The sequence below is a fragment of the Protopterus annectens genome, chromosome 3.part1 (genome assembly GCF_019279795.1).
Source record: "Protopterus annectens isolate FY-2018-M chromosome 3.part1, PAN1.0, whole genome shotgun sequence".
Classification (NCBI taxonomy): domain Eukaryota; kingdom Metazoa; phylum Chordata; order Ceratodontiformes; family Protopteridae; genus Protopterus; species Protopterus annectens.
The window spans coordinates 300,663,158-300,686,177 of record NC_056732.1 but is presented as its reverse complement, the minus strand read 5'-3'; the positions used below and the strand labels follow the sequence as shown (position 1 = coordinate 300,686,177).

The 23,020-nt window shown below is 43.0% G+C and overlaps 1 protein-coding gene across 1 annotated transcript in view; it reads right to left on the bottom strand.

The window, feature by feature from the left end:
• SLC2A13 (solute carrier family 2 member 13) overlaps positions 1–23,020 on the bottom strand; it is a 2,419,048-nt gene that overhangs the window by 89,367 nt on the left and 2,306,661 nt on the right. The window contains exon 9 of the mRNA XM_044066204.1: positions 14,561–14,713. Coding sequence (XP_043922139.1) covers positions 14,561–14,713 — 153 coding nt within the window. The remainder of the gene's footprint in view (positions 1–14,560; positions 14,714–23,020) is intronic.

Below are 23,020 nucleotides of genomic sequence, written 5' to 3'. Positions count from 1 at the left end.
CCTTAGGTGGGGAGTTGGCCATTTAACAGAGGCTCTCCCACATTCTCCTTTTTTTTCTGTCTGTAAAAAAAAAAAAAAATATAGAAGATTTTTTTGTCTGTATTAGCTAGTTGATCTTGTTAGCAGTGTGTTCTTTTTTGTCTAGCTTTAGATAGTGCTGTTCGACATGTAGAAAGATACTGCCAAGGAATCTAAACCTTCAGGTTTCAAAAAGTGTGATTCATGTTGTCAAAATATGTCCCTTATGGATGGGCACACGAGTTGCGTGTATTGTTTAGGGTCTGTTCACCTGCAGGATTTGTGTTCTATTTGCCATGCATTTAGTTCACGAGTCCTGCAGGAAAGAAAGAACAAATTGATCTTAAGAGGGTTACTGAAGGGCCCCTTTGATGCTGCTATGGAGGGGATTCGGCCAGCAAAAAACTGTAAAAACCCAAGCCTTCATCCTCTTCAGCTCCGATTTTGGATCCGTCTAAAGAGAAAGACAAGTTACAAGCTAAGTCGGACCCATCTTTTGGTTCCGACAAGACACTCTCACCTACGGCTCCATCTGCTGGATTCCACCTCTTCCGAAATTTCCCCTGAGCATCCCTAAGTGGAGGTCCCTCAGAAGAGGACTTACAAGAGGAAGCATGTGGACTCCCCTGAGTCCTTGACATCAGACACAGACTTGGATGACTCAGAAGGGTCCCTCTCTGAAGATGTCTATTTTTCAGACATCTTAGACAGAGGGTATGATTGGAAGTTCCTTGCCCCTACTGAAGACGAGTCAGTGTACCTGGATGCATTCGGTTCCCGACCCTCCACCTCTTGGGCAGCTTCTCTTTTCGACCCACTATTGCACGTAGTGAGTCGAAAGGCATGGAGCTCTCCAGACACGATGGAACCAGTTCCGCAGAGGCCCAAAAATTCATAACAGCCCCCGAAGACAGAGCCTTCTTATCCAAAGGTGTTCCCATTGATGCTATGGTGGTGGCAGCACCCACCAAGAAGGAATTAGTGGAAACTTCATCTGTCCATCCACAGAATAGTCTTGTACAATGGACAGATACAGGAAGTGTATGTTTTCTTCAGCGACCTTTACACTCAGGTCACTGAACTATTTGTCACACTTTACAAGGCTTCAAATGGATCTCTTCAAAGAGTTAGGAAATACCTTACAGGATCCTACAGCTGCGGGAGTCTCAGACAAGGCGGCTTCTCAGCTTGCGATCTTGACTTAGGTAGTTAACTCCTCCATGCAGCTAATTTCGTATGCAGCCGATGGGGAGAGCAGGGTGGCAGGCACAGGGGTGACCTTACGCAAACACTCCTGGATGTGCCTTTATAATTTTGCAGAGCCCTTCAAGTCTTCCTTTACCAATGTCCCCTTTGAAGGCTCATCCTTATTCAGGCCAGAAATAAAAGAGACTCTTACCAGGTGTGTACAGGATGGCAAAACTCTCTCTGCCATGGGAGTACATTTTTCTGCTCCATCTAGGCCTTATCCTAAGGGCCAGAAGAGCAGAAAGATGTGGCTCCAGAAATCCCAGGGAGCTTTGCCTGACACACACGAAGATTTTTTCCCCTAGGGGCAGAGGGGGAAATTACAATGGAAGACGCAAGTCTCGCAGCAGGAGGGATTCCGCTGAATCGGGGTGACAGAGATACCTTCTCTGGCAGTCCCTTCCAGTACTCCTGCAGGGAGGCCTGACTGTCTGACTCTGGAGGCAGTTGGGGGAGAGATTATCTTTGTACCCAAAAGCCTAGCAGACAATAACAGAAGATACATGTGTGATTACCGTGCCCTAGCTCAGCAATCAAGGTGCCTCAATCCTCACAACTAACACCAGAGAGGTCTTCTCCTAGAAGAGGAAAAGAGAACTAATACACACAGTAAAGTACAATTTCCCTTAAGTGCACACAGAAATCACAGTCAGTTTGGGGCTGGTTGCTCCCTTGCTCACCAGGTCCCCAATAAGACTCCCCACTGGCACAGCTATAGGGTCCAGGTCTCAGCTTAGCTGGGCAAGCTAAAACCTCCAGTACCCTCTCTGTCCAACCAGTGCTTCGTGTCCCTGCCCAAGTAGCTGACACAACACACACACTTTGAGAAGAGGTTATACAACCACACAGACCCTCCTGGGAAAAGGCTGGCACAGGTTCTCCAGCTGTGCCCCTATTACCCAGACCATACGGTAGTAATTCCTGCCATCACCCAGCTAATAATATTATCAGCTACCCAAAGGCTCTTGAAAGGGTGTCCAATTATTACTGTGCAATATTATTATCCAATTGGTAATGTGACTATTCAGTCTAAGGCTTATTTTAGAGTGGTCTATTACAATGAACTCTATAAATATGCAATGTACTCTAGAGCCTACTTCTCTATACAAACCAGCCACAGGTAAAGTTTTTTTAAAAATATTTAATAATAAATAATTAAAACACAAGACAATGCTACTACACCACAGAAATCACATAGAAACTTAAAATAATACAGTAGGACAGATCTGATGTCAAAGAAAAACACTTAATCTAACTTTCTAATCTTTAGCTCATCTTAAGAGAAAACACAGTGCTACAATCCTGCTTACATACATAAAGCATAAGCAGTGCTGGATTAGATATCCAAGATCAAAATGCTCAAATGCTCTCTAGTCTCTCACTCAGTAATAGTTTTTAAACACTAACCAACGCGTTTATATCATGTTATTGAAAGATGAAAATAGTGAACGCTATTTCATCGGCCCCAAAACATCTAAACATGAAAATATCAAACATTCAGAAGAGCAAATTTTTTCCCATGGAAAAAATTCACTGCTCCGAAACACATACACACAACAAAAGCACATCAAACAAACAGCAACCACACACATACACTTAAATTCCTACATCTAACGCTACACTAAACTAAACATACACTACTATCTACCCACTTACCTTAACTCAAACCCTAACCCTAAGGTCCGTCACTATCGCACACTCACCTAACCCGCACCCTAACCCTAACTCACTTAAACTGCCCTTAACTGTAAAGTCTGTAACTATCGCACACACGCCTAACCCGCGCCCTAACCCTAACTCACTTAACCCACCCCTAACCCTAACGTACAAACAATAGCACACTTACCTGAACCCAAACCGTAACTTTCCACCACAGCGCTAAGAATAGTGTAGCCACAGAAAAGGCCAACCGAATTCTTTCCCGAGGAAAGAATTCGCTGTTCTGCAGCTTCGCTATTCTTAGCGTTCACTGAATAGTGTTCGATATAAGAACATTCAAAGTTTTAGTACTTTGATGTTCTGATATAGACCCTAATCAACAGCTCTCTAAGGCCCTCCCAAATTACATCATTTTCACACTTAGTCTGGAGTTACCAGGCCACAAACTGCATTATTTAGCAAGCTAACACCTGCTCAGGAGACTACAACAATAAAAGGCATTTCACATATACACTCTAGCAGAAACCAGAGCAATAAAGCACCTTCCACGTGTAAATTTTGGCCCTTAACTTTAACCTTAAAACAATGGGCCTGAAACCTTCATCCAGACTCACTGGAGCCAACTTGTAAAACATCAAAGAGATTCATAAGATCTTTTCAACTTCAAAAGACACATTTGAAATGCTTGGCTTGGTTTTCCTTACAGCAGATGGCAATGTTGCAACAATCTTGAAGTTCAAATTTTACAGTGATTTCTTTCATTTAAAAACACAAGCCTGTATTTTACATTTATTTATATAATTCATGGAATTATATATCAAATTCTATTTGACTAGGCTAACAGCCTTTGCCCATCTTCCTCCAATCTTCACCCCCCCCCCCCCGGGGAACTCAAGCGAGTTTTTCAAGTGCCCCTTGAGAAACATCGCTTGAGAGTGTCAGGTCTATCTGGGTGTACCTCACCCCATTCCCTGCCTTGAGAGCCCATCTGCATTGGGATTGCTACTCCCACTGCGGTGCTGCACTGACATATATGCTTGCAACCCCAGGCTCCATCTTAGCAACTTGGAATTTTGCTGACTGGCTCTGTTTAACCATGTTAGAGGGTTGTGATCTGTCATCACAGTGAATTTTCTTCTATACAGATATAGCTGAAGTTTTTGTAGTGCTGACACTATGGCTAGACATTCCTTTTCTACCGCTGCATAACATTCCTCCCTGGGTTGGAGCCTATGACTGAGATAAACTAATGGGTGCTCTTCTCCCTCTGAAGAAATCTGGCTAAGTACAGCCCCCACCCCATAGTTTGAAGCATCCACCTGCACATCAAATTCTTTGTTATAGTCTGGACTGGCAAACACAGGGGGTCCTCCCAAAGCTTCCTTAAGCTTCTGAACTGCCTGCTCACATGCTGGGGTCCACACTATGTTATCTGGCCTGTTCTTCCTTGTCAGGTCTGTGAGGGGAGCAGCTATGGTACTATAATTGGGAACAAACTTTCTGTAGTACCCTGCTGTCCCTAAGAATGCCCTCACCTTTTTGGTGGTAGGTGCAGGCCATGCCTGAATGGCTTCCAATTTGGCAGTTTCTGGCCTTATCTTACCACTCCTCACTCTATGTCCTATGTAGGAGACCTCTGCCATACCCACCTGACATTTGCTCGGCTTAATGGTCAACCCTGCCCTCTGTAGTCTTCCCAGCACCTCCCTGACATGCTGAAGGTGCTCTTGCCAGGAATGGCTGTAGATAGCAATATCATCCATGTAAGCAAGGGCAAATGCTCCTGCTCCTTCTAAGATATGATCTACCACCCTCTGGAAAGTAGCTGGGGCATTCTTCATCCCAAAGGGCATCTTTGCGAACTCATACAAGCCAAAAGGAGTCACAAAGGCTGACTTCTCTCTAGCACTGGGAGTCAAAGGAACCTGCCAGTAACCCTTGGTAAGATCAATGGTTGTAAGATACTTAGCCCCACCCAGCTGCTGTAGGGCCTCATCTGTCCTAGGCATAGGGTAAGCATCTGCCTCTGTGTGACTATTTAATTTCCTGCAACCCACACAGAACCTGGTGCTGTCATCTTTGGCACCAGTACCACTGGGGAGGCCCAGGGACTGTTGGACTCCTGAATCACCCCTAGTTCCAACATCTCCTGTGCCTCTTCCCTCATAGTCTGTTTCACTCTCTCAGGCACCCTATAAGGGGCCTGCCTGATAGGCCTTTGGGGTCCTGCATCCACCTGGTGCTGCACCAGGTGGGTGCTCCTGGTTTCCCAGTGAACACGCCCCCAAACTCCTGCAACACTGCTCAGATTTCTCAAACCTGGGTAGGAGATAGCTGCTGGGACATTGCTACCCCTTCCACCGAGGTGTCAGCCCAAGCCTCACTGAGGAGATCAGTCACAAAATCTCTCTCAGACTCCTCCTGCAATCCACTGCAAATGCTCACCACAAGGGCCTCCCTATCATGGTAAGGTTTCATCATGTTAACATGGTACAATTTGTGCCCCTGCCTTCTAACAGTTCCACCGTATAGTTAACATCACTTACCTTTCTTACCACCTTGGAGGGTCCCTCCCAGGCTGCTTGCAACTTGTTGTGTCTGACAGGAATGAGAACCATCACCTGCTGCCCTACAGCATACTCTCTAGCTTGAGCATTCCTGTCACACCACACCTTTTTCTGTTGTTGGGCTTCTGCCAGGTTCTCCTGGGCCAGGCCCATGAGTTCCCTGTGCCTTGTCCTGAGGTTCAGGACATATGCCACAATAGACTCCTTGTGAGACTCACACTCACCTTCCCACTCATCTCAAATTAAATCTAGAGGTCCCCTCACCCTATGCCCATACAGCAACTCAAAGGGTGAAAAAACTGTGGATTCCTGGGGAACCTCTCTGTAAGCAAACAACAGATGGGGCAAATATTTGTCCCACTCCCTCTTAAACTGATCTGCAAATGCCTGTAGCATGGACTTGATTGTAGAGTTTAACCTCTCAACAAGACCATTAGTCTGGGGATGGTAGGGGAGGTCTTCATGTGCTTCACCCCAAAGGACTTCCACAGACAAGCTAGCAGGTCTGACATAAAACTGGCACCTCTGTCAGACAGTATTTCCTTTGAAAAACTTAACCTGCTGAAAATCTCTAGCAAAGCATTTGCCACCTTCTCGGCCTCAATGGAGGACAAAGCCACTGCCTCAGGGTATCGTGTAGCATAATCTACAATCACTAGGATATACCTTTTCCCTGTGGAACCTGGGGTACTCAGAGAACCCACAATATCCATAGTTAGCCTTTGAAATGGCTCCTCAATCACAGGCAAAGGCATAAAAGGAGCTCTCACCTTGTCTCCTGCCTTGCCTACCTTTTGGCACTGCTCACAGGTCCTGCAGCACCCTGTTACATCTCTGAAAATTCCAGGCCAATAGAAGTTTTGCATAATATACCTCTTTGTACACTTTATGCCCATATGACCTGCAAAGGGAATATCATGGGCTATGGCTAGAAGCGTCAGATGGTAAGCACTAGGCACTACCAACTGCTGTACTCTCTCACCTTCTAGCCATCCCTCAGGGGTCCACTCTCTGTACAGTAACCATTTGTTCCAGTATACAGATTGCCCATTCCCTTGAGAATCAGGTTCCTCCCTAGCTACCTGACTCAGGCCTTGCAATCTAGGGTCTGAGAGCTGAGCCTGCCTCAAGTCTCGCTTTGTAACCCTTCCCAGCTCCCCTTCCACAGGAAGTCTGGCATCCTGTGACAGTGGTGCCTCACTGTCAGCCTGGGTACTACTACTCACCTCTACCTTTGCAGTCACTCTGTCCAAGGGAACATCAGTACCCACAAGCAGCTGTGGCTCACATTCAGTCTCACTCCTACAGCGTTGCTCACTCCCTGAAGTAACCACCTCAGCAGTCCTGGCTGCAAATATGCAGTCAGTCTGGGTCTCCCCCAGGCTACCAGACCCACATGTTTGTCTCCTAGCCTCACTGCATGTAACTGCATAAGTACATAGTACTGCCCCATCCAAATCCTTCCCTCTCAGGACATCTGCAGGATGGTAGTCCCTTACCCCTGTTGTCTCAAGAAAACCCACTGTTGGTATTTTGTCTTTCCCACTTACTGGCTCCCTCACCTTTGGTTCCCCACCTTGCCTCCATGGACATCTGTATGCCACATGGCCCCACTGGTTGCATTCAAAACATTTAACCCTAGCTCCTGGATGTATACCCGGACTAGTGACTTCCCCTGCTACTGGCGGATTCTGTTGGGGCAGTCTGTGCTGCCCACCATGGGTTCCTTTAGTCCCATGAGCAGTACTGGGGGTCCCTTTCCTGTGCAGGGCTGCCCTGCTTGCTAGGTATAGGTCTCCCTTCTTCCTCAGCTCCTCTTAAGTAACACACTGTTTATCAGCTAACCAGATCCTCATGTCCTCAGGCAAAGTGGCTAAGGGTTTATTCCCTTACCACAAGGTCTGCCAGCCCTTCAAAAGTGGTGACCTGACATCACTCACACAGCTATGAATATAAGTGCTCAGTTCAGCAACATATTCACATACATTTTCATCTGCCTTGCATCTATGCTCACAAAACTTTTTCCTATAAATTTCAGGTGTTAGCTTAAAACATTCCAACAAGTGTCTTTTTACAGCAGTATAAGCAAAACTGTCAGTGTCATGCATTTTTGCTTAAGAAGTTACAGCTTTACCATGGAGTAAGGGGGTCAGGAACTGTACCCAGAGCCCTTGGTTAACTTCATACTGTTTACATACCCACTCAAACATATGAATGAAGCTATTAAAATTATCCCCCTCTTTAAACTGTGGAAGAAATTTACTGACTTTTTGTACTTCTGGGGTCCAGTTACTCCCTTCTCCATTACCTCCATGACTTTGGCGACAAGTCAGCATTTCCCTCTCATGCCTCCTCTGCCATTAATTTTCCTCAGCTTATAGATTCCTCATTTTCTCAGCTGCTTCTAGTTCCATACGCCTTGCCTCCAACTCATGTCTCTTTAGCTCCAGCTGGATTTTTAAGTCCACTGCAGAAAGGTTGAGCTGTCCATTCTCCGAGGATATTGTATCTCCAATGTCAGCCTGATTGTCCTCCAGGCTGCTGTTTTCTGATGCAGCTGTAACCAAGGCTGCAATCAGGTTTGCCTTAGTCAGGCTTCCATGCACCAGTCCCCTAGCCTGGCACATCTCCACCAGCTGGCTCCTTGTCAGCTTTCCATACTCTTCTGCTGACATGCTGCCTGCTCACCCTGACTAACACTAAGCTAACAAAAGAAATAAAACAACTGTGATCTGAACTCTGAGTATACACTGCGTGGCTGTTTTAGAGTACAAAGCTACAGGAATTCACTCTACCCACACCACTACAAGCCAATTAGTGTTTGCCAACTAATCAATATGTGATGTGGATCCCACCACAGCAAACCAGTATGTGATAGGATATCCCATCACTTCTACCAATATGTGATGACCATGCCCTGGCCCAGCAATCAAGGAGCCTCAATCCTCACCACTAACACCAGGGAGGTCGTCTCCTAGAAGAGGAAAAGATAACTAATACACACAGTAAAGTACAATTTGCCTTAAGTGCACACAGAGATCACAGTCAGTCTGGGGCTGGTTGCTCCCTTGCTCATCAGGTCCCCAATAAGACTCCCCACTGGCACAGTTATAGGGTCCAGGTCTCAGCCTAACTGGGCAAGCTAAAACCTCCAGTACCCTCTCTGTCTAACCAGTGCTTTGTGTCCCTGCCCAAGTAGCTGACACAACACACACACACACACACACTTTGAGAAGAGGTTATACAACCACACAAACCCTCCTGGGAAAAGGATGGCACAGGTTCTCCAGCTGTGCCCCTATTACCCAGACCATACAGTAATAATTCCTGCCACCACCCAGCTAATAATATTATCAGCTACCCAAAGGCCCTTGAAAGGGTGTCCAGTTATTACTGTGCAATATTATTATCCAATTGGTAATGTGATTATTCAGTCTAAGGCTTATTTTAGAGTGGCGTATTACAATAAACTCTATAAATATGCAATGTACTCTAGATCCTACTTCTCTATACTAACCAGCCACAAGTAAAGGATTTTTAAAATATTTAACAATAAATAATTAAAACACAAGACAATACTACTACACCACAGAGATATCTAAGAGTTCAGGGATCACACAGAAACTTAAAATAATACAGTAGGACAGGTCTGATGTCAAAGAAAAACATTTAATCTAACTTTCTAATCTTTAGCTAATCATAAGAGAAAACACAGTGCTACAATCCTACTTACATACATAAAGCATAAGCAGTGTTGGGTAAGGTATCCAAGATCAAAATGCTCTCTAGTCTCTTCACTCAACAACAGTTTTTAAACACTAACCTACAGCTCTCTAAGGCTCTCCCAAATTACATTATTTTCACACACTGTCTGGAGTTCCCAGGCCACAGACTGCATTATTTAGCAAGCTAACACCTGCTCAGGAGACTACAACAATAAAAGGCATTTCACATATGCACTCTATCAGAAACCAGAGCAATAAAGCACCTTCCACATGTAAATTCTGGTCCTTAACTTTAATCTTAAAACTATGGGCCTGAAACCTTCATCCAGACTCACTGGAGCCAACTTGTAAAACATCTGAGAGATTCATAAGATCTTTTCAACTTCAAAAGACAAATTTGAAATGCTTGGCTTGGTTTTCCTTACAGCAGATGTCAATGTTGAAACAATCGTGAAGTTCACATTTTACAGTGTTTTCTTTCATTTAAAAACACAAGCCTGTATTTTACATTTATTTATACAATTGATAGAATTATGTATCAAATTCTATTTGGCTAGGCTGGCAGACTTCGCACATCTTCCTCCAATCTTCACAACATGGGTACTGTCGATAATATCCGGTTACAATATCCCCATCTCCCAACTTCCTCAGTCAAAAAGACAACACTCTATCCCAGATGTTCCACCCAATCTTCGGGATCAAGCAAACCTAGAGGTTCAAAGGTTGCTAAGAAAAAGAGTCATCCAGGAAGTCCCCGCAGAACAAATCAGATCTGGAATTTACTCAAGGTTCTTTTTAGTTCCAAAGAAAACAGGGGACTGGAGACCCATATTGGATCTCAGCAGGCTGAACAAGTCAGTCAAGAAAACAAAGTTCAGGATGGTTACACTGCAGTCATGTCTTCCCTTTCTGGGACAGGACAATTGGATGTGCTCTAGCAATCTCCAGGATGCGTACTACCACATAAAAATGGACAGGCGGTCAAGGCGATATCTATGCTTCCAGCTGGGTGCCAGTCACTATCAGTTCAGAGTGCTGCCCTTTGGTTTCACCACAGCCGTCAGGGTGTTCATGAAATGCATGGCAGTAGTTACAGCTCACCTGAGGCATCTAGTATTCTGGGTGTTTCCATATCTAGATGACTGGCTCCTTACTGCCACCACCGAGCATCAGCTAATCAAGGCAAGGGAATCCACAATTCGCTCTTATTCTCAACTAGGGATCACCATAAACTACAAAAAGTCTGCCTTGTTGTCTTGTCAGTATATTACCTTTTTACAGGCAGATTTAGACACAAGGGCCATGATAGCAAAGCTGCCTCAAGAAAGAGTATTAACGATCCGTCATCAAGTTGCAATGCTGTTGACAAAAGAGAGAATTCAGGCAAGATTTGTCCTCAAGGTCTTGGGTTCTATGGCAGTGGCAATCACTCTGGTCCCTATGGCTCGCTTCCACATGAGAATTCTGCAGTGGCTCCTCTTTGCACAGTGGTCATTCCAGGATTTGCCCATATCACATCAAATTCTAATCACAGAATCCTGCAAAAAGGATTTGGAGTGATAGCTTCACTCCCCTATGATAACAATAGGAAGGCCGTTTCTACCCCCCAACCTGTAGACACAGTGACCACGGACGCTTCCCAGACAGGGTGGGGGGGCATTATCTGGGACAGACTGTTCAAGAGACTTGGCGGGATCATGAGTACCACCTGCACATCAATGTCCTGGAGATGAGAGCAGTGCTTCTGGTGTTGCAAGCACTTCAGGACTCTCTACCTACAGGGACTATAGCAATTCAGACAGACAATATGTCGGTAGTATGGTACATCAACAAACAGGGTGGAACCAAGTCCTACCCTCTTGCGTCGAGAGGCTCTACGAGTGTGGCAATGGGTGATGTCTTCCCAATGCTTTCTGGTTGCAATGTACATCCCGGGGAAATCCAACGTGATAGCGGACAAACTCAACCGGGCTATTCTGATACCTCACGAGTGTTCCCTGAAGCAGGAAGTTGTGGACTTGATTTTTCACAAATGGGGCCAGCCATGCTGCAATCTGTTTGCCACCCCCCTCAACAACAAATGCAGCAGCTACCTTGCCCTAGTCCCACCACTGGGACAGTCACCCAGGGATGCACTTGTTCATGATTGGCCCCTGGGACTGTTTTACACCTTTCCACCCTTTCCCCTGATCCCCAAGGTTCTTCAGAAAGCACAGTCATTGGGTTGCACATTAATCCTCATTGCCCCTTACTGGCCTCGTCAGATATGGGTCCCATTCCTTTGGCCTCACCAGCAGGGGGAGCCTTGGATCCTGGACCCAGTGCTAGATCTTTTGATGCATCAGTCAAGGGTTCTCCATCCTTCCATTCAAACTCTCAAGCTATAAGCTTGGTTTCTCCACTTTTGGTCTTAGCCAGGCTTCCCAATGTTTCTCCAGCAGTTTAACACATTTTGATTTCCTCCCATAAGCCCACTACTAGGAAACTTTATGCTAGTAAATGGAAGAGGTTCTCTTGTTGGGCAGGCAAAAATCAGGTTGATCCCTTTACTGCACCCATTTCAAAGATTCTTGAATTTCTTGCTGAAACTTTTGAGCAAGAAGCAGCTGCAGCTACTATCCAGGTCCAGTTAGCTGCCATTTGTAATTTCCACATGGGAGAAATGGGGTCCAATAGTATGTCCCATAGGCTATGTAAGGCATTCCTAAGAGGTGCTGCCCTCTTAAGACCTCCAATAACAGAACCTCCCACGGGATCTAAATTTAATTTTAGATGCTCTGATTCTTTCCACCTTTGAAACATCTGCTTCTTGTCCACTCAAATTTCTGTCTTGGAAAACCCTTTTCTTGGTTGTAATTACCTCAGTTAGAAGGATTTCAGAATTACATGGATTATCTATTAGTCTCTATACTTGATTTTCCATAAAGATCAGGTTTCTCTCAGAACCAATCCCTCTTTCTTACCCAAGGTATATTCTGACTACAATTTGAATTGATCCATAGAGATTCCTGTTTTCTTCCCCAATCATGCCAACAAGGTGGAGTATAAGCTTCATCAATTGGACGTTCATAGACAGTAACATTTCTATTTACACAGGACCAAGGACTTTAGAAAATCTGACCAATTGTTCATATCCTTTGCGGACAATAAAAAAGGTTGTGCAGTCTCAAAGGTGACTTTATCTAAGTGGTTTTCAGACACTATAAAATATGTCTATGATTTGTGTAAACACAAACTTCATGGGAAAATTAAAGGACACTCAACAAAGGCCTTGGCTACCTTCATTGCTTTTCAAGCCCACTATAAAACATGTCTATGATTTGCGTAAACACAAACTTCCAGGGAAAATTAAAGGACACTCAACAGGGCCTTAGCTACCTTCATTGCTTTTCAAGCCAGACTGCCTTTCGATTCGATCTGTGCGACAGCTACATGGGCTAATCCTCATACCTTTATCACATATTACAAAGTAAATGTGGCCTCCCAGAACAGGGCATCCTTTGGTTCCATGGTCCTGAAGAGTTTTTTCCAGTGAGCCACCCAAGAATCAGTTGCTGGGGACGCTGTCCCAAACAGCAAGAATGAAGGCGAGATATGGACAACATAACACAAAGAAGTTATGTACTCACCATAACATTCCATGTTTGTTGTCTTGATCTTGCCTTCCTTCTTGGGTCCCACCCTCCTTCCCCCTTCCTGGAGGATCAAGAGGAATTCCTTGTTTTTATTGGTTATACTGGCTGGGTTTCCTTTTTACCATAATTTTTGGTTAGTCCTAGTCTCCTCTTCTTACTCTTGTGGATGGTTTACACCTTTATAGGTAGGTGTTCTTTGATATGTAAAACAGAGTATACCTTTTTCTAATTGTATGGTCTAGTACTGGGTTATCACAAATGAGATCCGGTTAACTACCGCTAGGCATGCTGAGATAAGGGCTAGCCTCAAGCCAGTTAAAACTCTCAAGCTATAGTATACGGCCGAGTCGGAGCTGAGGGTCGGCTCTGAACCCAAACAGCAAGAAGGAAGGTAAGATCAAGGACAACAAACATGGAACATTATAGTGAGTACATAACTTCTTTTTAATATTGTGATGTACTTTTACAGTGACCCCTCCCCAAAGTTGTAACATTGCAAGTGAAATTGTAAACATTGCAGTTGTAACTGGCAACAACAGATTTACAAGGCAGGTCACTGTAATAGTAAAGCCATACCTGCAAAAATAGTGTATGTAGAGTTATTGCAACAGTTTTGTTAGGTGTTTGTGTATCTGCATTTTTGGTGTTACTATAATAATAATATTTTGTTATATTAAGGATAATGATTTGCTACAATGTTAAGTCCCTATTAGGGACAAAAAAGCTTGAAGAGAAGAGTGTCTCACCCACCTCACGTTTCCATGGAGCTCTCTGGTGCAAGGGGATAAAAGCACAACTGATGAAAATGTCATCTGGGAAAGAGAACTGCAAAAGGTAGGCAAACTCAAAAAATATAATTTACTGTTAAAGTGACTACTCTTTGCAAATCTACTATTAGGCAAGTACATTTATTTATTTACTTACTTACATTAGTCAAAGTTGTACTTTTTGAGGTAATTTAAAGGGTGACAGTCATTAAAAACAGACAGACAGGGATAGTTAAAAGTCAGTAGTGGAATTTTATGCCTGATCTCATTCTTCAGGTTGTTTGAGTAGTGCTTGCAGGAGTAGGCCTAGACCCTGGCAAAAAAAGAGCTAAGACAAGACGGGTCCATGTTCGGTTACAGAAAACAATAAAACAAGAACAGCTAAATCTCAAATGGAAAAGAGCGAAACAAAAAAGCAGTAAACAAGGACATTATCAAAAAAAAAAATGCATCGAAAGGCCATAATTGGCCAGCATTGCAAACATAACCAACCAACTTAGATGGTGGGCTGCGCCCTCTATACCCACCCCAACTATATATAACAACTCCGAGATCGCACTACATTGGGGGATAGGGAAAATTTAAAAGGTGTCCCTTCACTTACTGTATGCATCGGATTACTTCCTAGTTGTTGGCCAACTATGGTCATTTACTGAATTTATTTTCATTGATGCCCTTGTTCATTGCTTTTTTGTTTCGCGCTTTTCTATTCAAGATTTAGCCATTCACATTTTATTCTTTTTGGTAGCTAAACACAGACCCAGAGAAAACACTGGATCCGAGTCATCTGCTGAAGACTAAAAAAATGGGTACACTGGTCTCAGAGGTCCTTACCTGCCATTTGTGTGTGTATGAATAAAAGGATAACATGAAATGCACATTTTACTATGCAATGGCAATAAAAAGTGACATAGCAATAATATAAGATTATGTGCACTTACCATAGTATGTGAGATACTCTGCTACATGCAGAAACGTCAGTGATACCATAACATTGAATAACCAGTTCACTCCAGATGAACATGCATTTCCTGTACTTCTAGCCCACAGTGGATAAATCTCAGAATTTACTGTCCAAGGCATTGGTCCAAGACCTATGAATGATGTACAGAAAAAAATATTATGCAACATAAAAAAACACATACATATATATATATATATATATATATATATATAAATACACACACACACACACACACACACACACACACACATATATTTTTACTCATTCCCTATTAGGTCAATCATTGAGTAAAATGCCCCCTTCATAAATCTGTCCAGACACATGCAACAACTAAACAATCACAGAGATACGTTACTAAAAGGATTCAAGACCTAAACAATATGTTCTACATGTTCAAAGCTCTGTTACTATACTCTGTATTCTACAGACTGCTAAGAGGCGACCTGTGTCTGACATATAAGGCATCCTCTGACCCAATACCTGCATATCAGCAAGTCATACTGCATCAGAAATACTTGGTCTAGGGATCTAAAACTCTTCTGCAACATGAACAGGGATATGTTTATTTCACAGAGGATACCACTGCTTTGGAACAGATTCCCCATCCATGTAAAACAAAGCTTATCTCTGTCCATATTCAGATGTAACTTGGATCTATGACTGGGAAAAAGGAAATTTACCCCGGGATGGCCCCCTCTACACTATTGGACAGAGACAGCTCCCAAATGCTTTAGCCCCTTCATGAGTCCCTTCAAATTATCTATGGCATGATCCCAGTAATTCTTACATGGGGTAATATTTAATTAATGACCATGGGATGGGTAAGGCCAACCTAACACCAAATGGTATAGGTTAATTCAAGCACCAAAAGTGAAATTGGCTAGGCTTAAAATTTCCCATAAGGTCAAGTTAGCCTAGTACATACTTATCTACACACACACACGCATATATATATATATATATACATATATATATATATATATATATATATATATATATATATATATACATATATATATATATATATATATATATATATATATGTGTGTGTGTGTGTGTTTATATATATATATATATATAAACACATTAATCTACTCTAGTGTGATCACTGCAAAAGAATGTAAAGTTACCAGTCGGTTGTCAATTCACCAGTATACCTATATAAATGTTTTTTTATTTATTTAAATTTGTTTTAGAGTTCTGATCCAAATGAAGCACTTTCAAGTCAGCTGAAAACTGAAACAAACTTAGTTCATATTATTATATGGCATGGCATGTCATACAAACAGATAAAATCAACAAACAATTCTTTAGACTGAATTCAGTGCAATACAGCTTAACAAATATGAAAACAGATACAGAGTTAATCATATCTAAAACAATTTTATCAATGCAGAGGAAGTTATTTTAACACCTTTACTAATTATCACTTAAGGGACAGGCAAACATACATTTATATAAAATAAAATAAACCATATTAACATATTCCCCAGTTACAAACATGATACACCACACATTCCTTTGCATTATTATCAATCCAACATTATATAAATTGTTCAATTTCTGCCTTCCCTGAAAACCCCACTCCTCCTCCAAATCATTATTCTACATGTATGGTTCCAACAGTTTGTGTAATTTTGTAAAATGTTTTTCTAAAGATCCCACTTCCATCTGAATTTGTCTCTGTTACAATATTCAGTACTTTAAATCAAATACAATTCATTTAGACTTTGATTTCCATTTTCTAGTGATTGCTTTTTTGGCAGCCTTCAGAATTAAACTTAACAATGCCATACTACATGTAGGCAATTTAAATCCTGTATCCCAGCTCAAAAAATGATTTGCTTAGATACACCCATGTGCTCAACCAATATTTCTGGCAGAATACTCTGTAAAGAATTTTTAAAGTCTGTCAACTCATTACACTCCCAAAACAAATGTTCCCAGTTACCTCTTTCTTTCCTATCACACCTCCAACCTTTGCCATCTATCAGAGGGAAAAAAAAACTTTGTGGAGTCTGCTTGGGGTATTAAAATACCTCTACAAACACTTCCAAGCAAAAATCCTAAACCTTCTAGACTTTGTTGCATATTTGGGAGCTGTACGTATGTCCTCCAGTTGTTTCCATGTGAATTGCTTATCCAAGCTCTGCTCTCAATTTTTTCTAACCTCCTCTGATTGGACCCTATAATTATTGTGCAATGTTTTACATACCCTACTAATTATCCCTTTGTTAACAGCTTCTGTTTTAGATTCATCTAAAAACTCTACCAGAGCAGGTCTTTCATTTAGTAGTCCCTTATCTCTTTCTTTTTGCCTATATTCTGATATCAATCCCTGGTAGGGAAGGCTTTCTCTCATTCTGTTACCTTTCCCTGTCTAGTTATTTGCTCTCAATGCCTTGGTTCTTTTGCCATTTTTTCCAGTAAATTCTACCCCCTTTTGCCAGCTCTCTGTATCCCTAATTGCAGTCATCCCTACAGGCAAAATCTCCATTCTTGTGTTAGTTTAGTTCTTAGAATACTTTCTGCTACTTTATGAATATAATATTCATAATGTTTTAGTCCTTTTTGTTTTATATAATAAAACTATGTATATATATATATATATATATATATATATATATATATATATATATATATATATATATATACACATACATATATATCTATGAGGGGTTGATGAATGAAGAGAATGAGAGAGAGAGAAGGCTTGATGATGTGGGGATAGTGAATCATAAAGTACAATAGATTAGCAAGGAGGAAGTAAGGATAGCTATGAAGAGGATGAAGAATGGAAAGGCTGTTGGTCCAGATGACATACCTGTGGAAGCATGGAGGTGTTTAGGTGAAATGGCAGTGGAGTTTTTAACCAGATTGTTTAATGAAATCTTGGAAAGTGAGAGGATGCCTGAGGAAAGGAGAAAGAGTGTTTTGGTACCGATTTTAAGAATAAGGATGATGTGCAGAGCTGTAGTAACTACAGAGGGATTAAATTAATCAGTCACAGCATGAAGTTATGGGAGAGAGTAGTGGAAGCTAGGTTAAGAAGGGACGTAATGATTAGTGATCAGCACTATGGTTTCATGCTGAGAAAGAGCACTACAGATGTGATGTTTGCTCTGAGAGTGTTGATGGAGAAGTACAGAGAAGGTCAGAATGAGTTGCATTGTGTTTTTGTAGACTTAGAGAAAGCATATGACAGGGTGCCTAGAGAGGAGTTGTGGTATTGTATGAGGAAGTCGGGAGTGTCAGAGAAGTATGCAAGAGTGGTACAGGATAAGTACAAGGGTAGTGTGACAGCGGTGAGGTCTGCAGTGGTAGTGATGGATGCATTTAAGGTGGAGGTGGGATTACATCAAGGATCAGCTCTGAGCCCTTTCTTATTTGCAATGGTGATGGACAGGTTGACAGACGAGATCAGACAGGAGTCCCCGTGGACCATGATGTTTGAAGATAACATTGTGATCTGTAGTGAGAGTAGGGAACAGGTGGAGGAGACCCTGGAGAGATGGAGATATGCTCTAGAGAGAAGAGGAATGAAGGTCAGCAGGACTAAGACAGAATATATGTGTGTGAATGAGAGGGAGGATAGAGGAATGATGAGGATGCAAGGAGTAGAGATGGTGAAGGTGGATGAGTTTAAATACTTGGGATCAATAGTTCAGAGTAACACTGAGTGTGAAAGGGAGGTGAAGAAGAGAGTACAGGCAGGATGGAGTAGGTGAAGAAGAGTGTCAGGAGTGATTTGTGACAGACGAGTACCAGTAAGAGTAAAAGGGAAGGTCTACAAGAGGGTAGTGAAACCAACTATGTTATATGGGTTGGAGACAGTGGCATTGACAAAAAGGCAGGAGTTTGAGCTGGATGTGGCAGAGTTAAAGATGTTAAGATTTGCACTGGGTGTGATGAGGGTGGACAGGATTAGGAATACGTATATTAGAGGGTCAGCCCAGGTTGGAAGGTTTGGAGACAAAGCCAGAGAGGCAAGATTACGTTGGTTTTGACATGTGCTGAGGAGGGATGCTGAGTATATGGGGAAAATATGCTAAGGATGAAGCTACCAGGTAACAGGAAAAGAGGAAGGCCTAAGATAAGGTTTATGGATGTGGTGAGAGAGGACATGCAGGTGGCTGATGTGACAGAGCAAGATGCAGAGGACAGGAAGAAATGGAAATAGATGATCCACTGTGGCGACCCCTAATGGGAACAGCCAGAAGAAGATGATGATGATGATATATACATACATATATATATATATATATATATATATATATATATATATATATATATATATATATATATATATATATATATATACATATATATATATATAAATAATATTCTGTATGGCTGTTATTCTCCTTAAGGATCTGCATCCAAAATCCCCCTTACTTATTTCTTGAATTTCTCCCTCTGCTCCATCATCATCCTTTTCCACTTTGAATTATAGCATGTTATGCTGGCCCTCTCTTCTTCTTTCTTACTGTATGGGACTGGGTTCGCAGCCGATAGTTAGCTCTGACTCAGCCAATATACTAGCTCAAAGTCTCTGACTTGGCTCGTGGCTCAATACCTATCCCACAATGCATTGGAGTAACCCCCAGATCTCGTTTGTCACTTGATGAGTTCGGATGCTCTCTTCTTGGCCATGGCTAAGTGTTTTTTGATTTTATTTCTAATAGCTGTTTTGACAATTTTTTTCTTCTTATTAGACATATTGTAATTCTTGGATTACACAGTTTAACCTTTTATAAGGTTTTTGGCATATTCCTTTTCTGCCTGTTTGTGTGTTGCTTACTGGCCGTCATTTTCTTCCCTAGGCCTATCCTATCTCTGTTAGTCTTGTGCTTTTTTATGTATTAACTTTAACTCATTTAAGTTAGTGAGTTAAAGGTAACCCATTTTATTAAAGGGTTTGTGTTGTCTGTCCCCATCAGCTCAGCTAGGTCCATTTAAGTTAGAGGGCTTAGCACCCATTTAACTTAGAGGGTAGTTTTACTTCCCCTTACTGTTTTTTGCTGTGTGTGTGTGTGTGTGTGTGTGTGTGTGTGTGTGTGTGTGTGTGTGTGTGTGTGTGTGTGTGTGTGTGTGTTTAGTGTAGCTTTTTGGTATAAGTTTCTTGTAGTTTATAGTAGTTTGTTGCAGTTTTCAGCATGTCTAAAGACTCTTGATATAAAGAACCCAAAGTCTCTGGGTTCAAGAAATGCCAGCAATGCTCCCAAAAAATGCCCATTACTTATGAGCGTAGTGTGTGCGTGTACTGCTTCGGTGCCATTCACACCAGAAATCATGCATTTTTTATCATTCCTTCAGCTCTCGAGTGTTACATGAGAGGAAAAACAAATTGATTTTATGAGGTCTAATAAACCCTTCCTTTGATGAGACTTTACAGTCTTCTCCAACAATTAGTGACAAGTCCAAGAGACCTTCCTCTTCATCTTCTTCCTTGGCTCATTCAGAGCCTCTAAAGAAACTACCTAAGTTGACTGAAAAATCTGTCTCCTTGGCTCCACCGCGTTCAGAACTGAGGAAGACAATCAGTGTTGACAAATCTAGCTCTTATGTTCCAAAGATATCGGAACCAGTAGAGACTACGTCTCGGAGCTGGATCGTGGAATTAGAACCGGTATCTCCAACTTTGAGATTCCCTATTCTTCAAAGGTCTTGATCCCCCACTCTTTCATCCAGGTCCTCTAGCAGCTTATTAGATGACGATGTGGATAGGATGGTGCGAAGACTTTTGAAGTCGCTGGCGCTGGCAAAACTGTTCTCGGCTCCGACCCCACTGGTCTCGGAGCCACCCAAGATGACTACATCCACTATTCCTCCTCCGAGCCAAGCTGGATCTTCGAAGCCAGAATGCCAGATACCTGCTGTGGTAGACCCTTCAGTCCTGAGACCCCTTCGGGATTCTTCTGAACAGTTGCCTGCTCCAACACCTTCAGTGCCGTCTGTGGTCTCCAGGACCTGTAGTTCTCCAATCGGCTCCAGAGGTGTGTCTCGGACCAGAGTCTCTTCGCCGGTGCCCCTTGGCATGTTGGCTTGGGTGAGCTCAGCTCCTACATCAGCCTCAGAGCCTATCTCCTTGGTACTGGGGATTTCCTCCATTTCCTTGGAACTGGGAGCATCCTCAGAGCCAGGGGGATCGGTTTTCAAGGTGATGAGGAGTGTGCTGTCCCATCCTGCAGCTCTACTCAGGGATACTGGCATTCTTCTCCCTCAGGCACTGGTGTCTGCTTCAGCACCATCCTATCCACAAGGCAGCAGAGATTCAGGGCCTCAGGAAAGCCCAGTGGGTGAGCCTCACTATTCCAAGACCTCCCCAGACTACCCGTCTGAGGAGCCACCTCAGAAGAGGACATGCAAGAGGAAGCATGTAGACTCCCCTGATGAGTCCATCAATTCTGACAATGACCTCGAGGAATCAGAAGGGTCCCCACAGTTGCCTTATGAAGATATCTCTTTCTCAGATATCCTGGAAGCCCGTCAACCCTTCTGATGAGGAGTCAGTTTACCTGAAGGCCTTTGGATCTCAACCTTCAGCCTCCTGGGTTACTCCGCCTTTTCGATGAGCTCATGGATTTGGTTAGTCAGAAGGCATGGGAGTCACCAGACACTACGGAGCCAGTCCCTAGGAGGCCAAATAAGTTCCTATCAGCTCTTTTGGATAAGGAATTTCTCTCAAAAGGCATACCCATAGTTGCTATGGTGGTGGCGGCAGCCAGCAAAAAGGAACTCTGAGAAGTCCTCATCTGTCCATCTGCCGAATAAGGAGTCTTGAATGATGGACTGATATGGGAAGCATGTTTTCTAGTCAGCAACTTTCACCCTCAGACTGCTGAACTACCTCACACACTTTACAAGACTTCAGAGAGATCTCCTGAAGGAGTTAGGAGATACTCTACAAGGTTCATTAGCTGTGGGGGTCTCAGAAAAAGTGACTTCCCAGCTATCCACCTTAAATTCCATAGTCAACTCCTCTATGAGGCAGACATCCTATGCTGCAGATGGAGCGATCAGGGCAGCAGGTTCTGGAGTTTCCCTGAGTAGGCACTCCTGGATGCGCTTGTGCAACTTTGAGGAGCCCTTCAAGTCTACCTTTACAAATGCCCCTTTTGATGGTTCCTCTCTTTTTGGACCAAAGATCAAGGACACACTCACCAGATGTGAGCAGGAAGGGAAAACTATCTCTGTCATTGGAGTATGTTTTTCTGTACCTTCAGGATCTTATCCTAAGGGCCAGAAGAGTGACAAAATGTGGTTCAAAAGATCCCAGGAAGTTTTTCAAAATGCACGTGGTGAGCACTTCCCCAGGGGCAGAGGAGGAGGCAATAATGGTAAATGCCACCCACGTGGTGGGGTGGTTCACAAAACCAGGGTGACCGTGATTCCTTTCAAGGCCATCCCTATCAGCGCTCCTGAAAGGAGGCCCGACTGCTCTTCTCTGGAGGCAGTCGAGGGAAGATTAACTTTGTACTCAGAAGCCTGGTGAAATATCACAAGAGACAAGTGGGTACAAAGCATAATATCCAGAGGATATTCCATTCCCTTTTGCCATTCCATTTCACAGATATAAATCCCAGATGTTTCACCCAGAGGGAACAGGCAACCACAGCAATCCAGGAGTTGCTAAGCAAAAGAGTTATCCAAGAAGTCCATGTAGACCAAATAGGATTCAGAACTTACTCAAGATTCTTTTTAGTAGCAAAAAGAACAAGAAACTGGAGACCCATTTTGGATCTCAGCAAGCTGAATGAATCTGTAAAGAAGTCCAAGTTCTGAATGGTGACACTGCAGTCTATGCTTCCCTTTTTAGGGAAAGATGATTGGATGTGGTCACTAGACCTCCAAGATGCATACTACCACATAAAGATGGACAGAGCATCAAGGAGTCATTTACGCTTCTAGCTGGGAGCCAATCATTATCAGTTTCAAGCTCTGCCCTTTGATCTCACTACAGCCCCCAGAGTGTTCATCAAATGCATGGCAGTAGTAACGGCTCATCTGAGACGTCTAGGATTCCAAGTGTTTACATATCTGGACGACTGGCTTCTAACTGCCACCACCAAGCATCTACTTCTACAGGCCAGGGGCACTACACTGGAACTTTGTACTCAGGCATAACAGTGAATTTTTCAGAAATCTGCCTTCTTGCCCTGTCAACATATTGTATTTATATGCACAGATCTAGACACCTCTTTTATGATGGCTTGCTTCTGCCCAACAGAGCCTCTGTCCTCAGACAGCAAACAGTCAACATCTTCCCAGGAGCAAAGTAAAAGCAAAAGTAGTCTTAACACTTCTTGGAATCATGGCGTCAACCATACCTCTTGTCCCTCTAGCTAGGATCCACATGAGAATTCTTCAGTGGCTTCTGTTTGCTCAATGGTCTCTTCAAGAACTTTCTATGTCCAACAGCCTGTCATTATGGTGG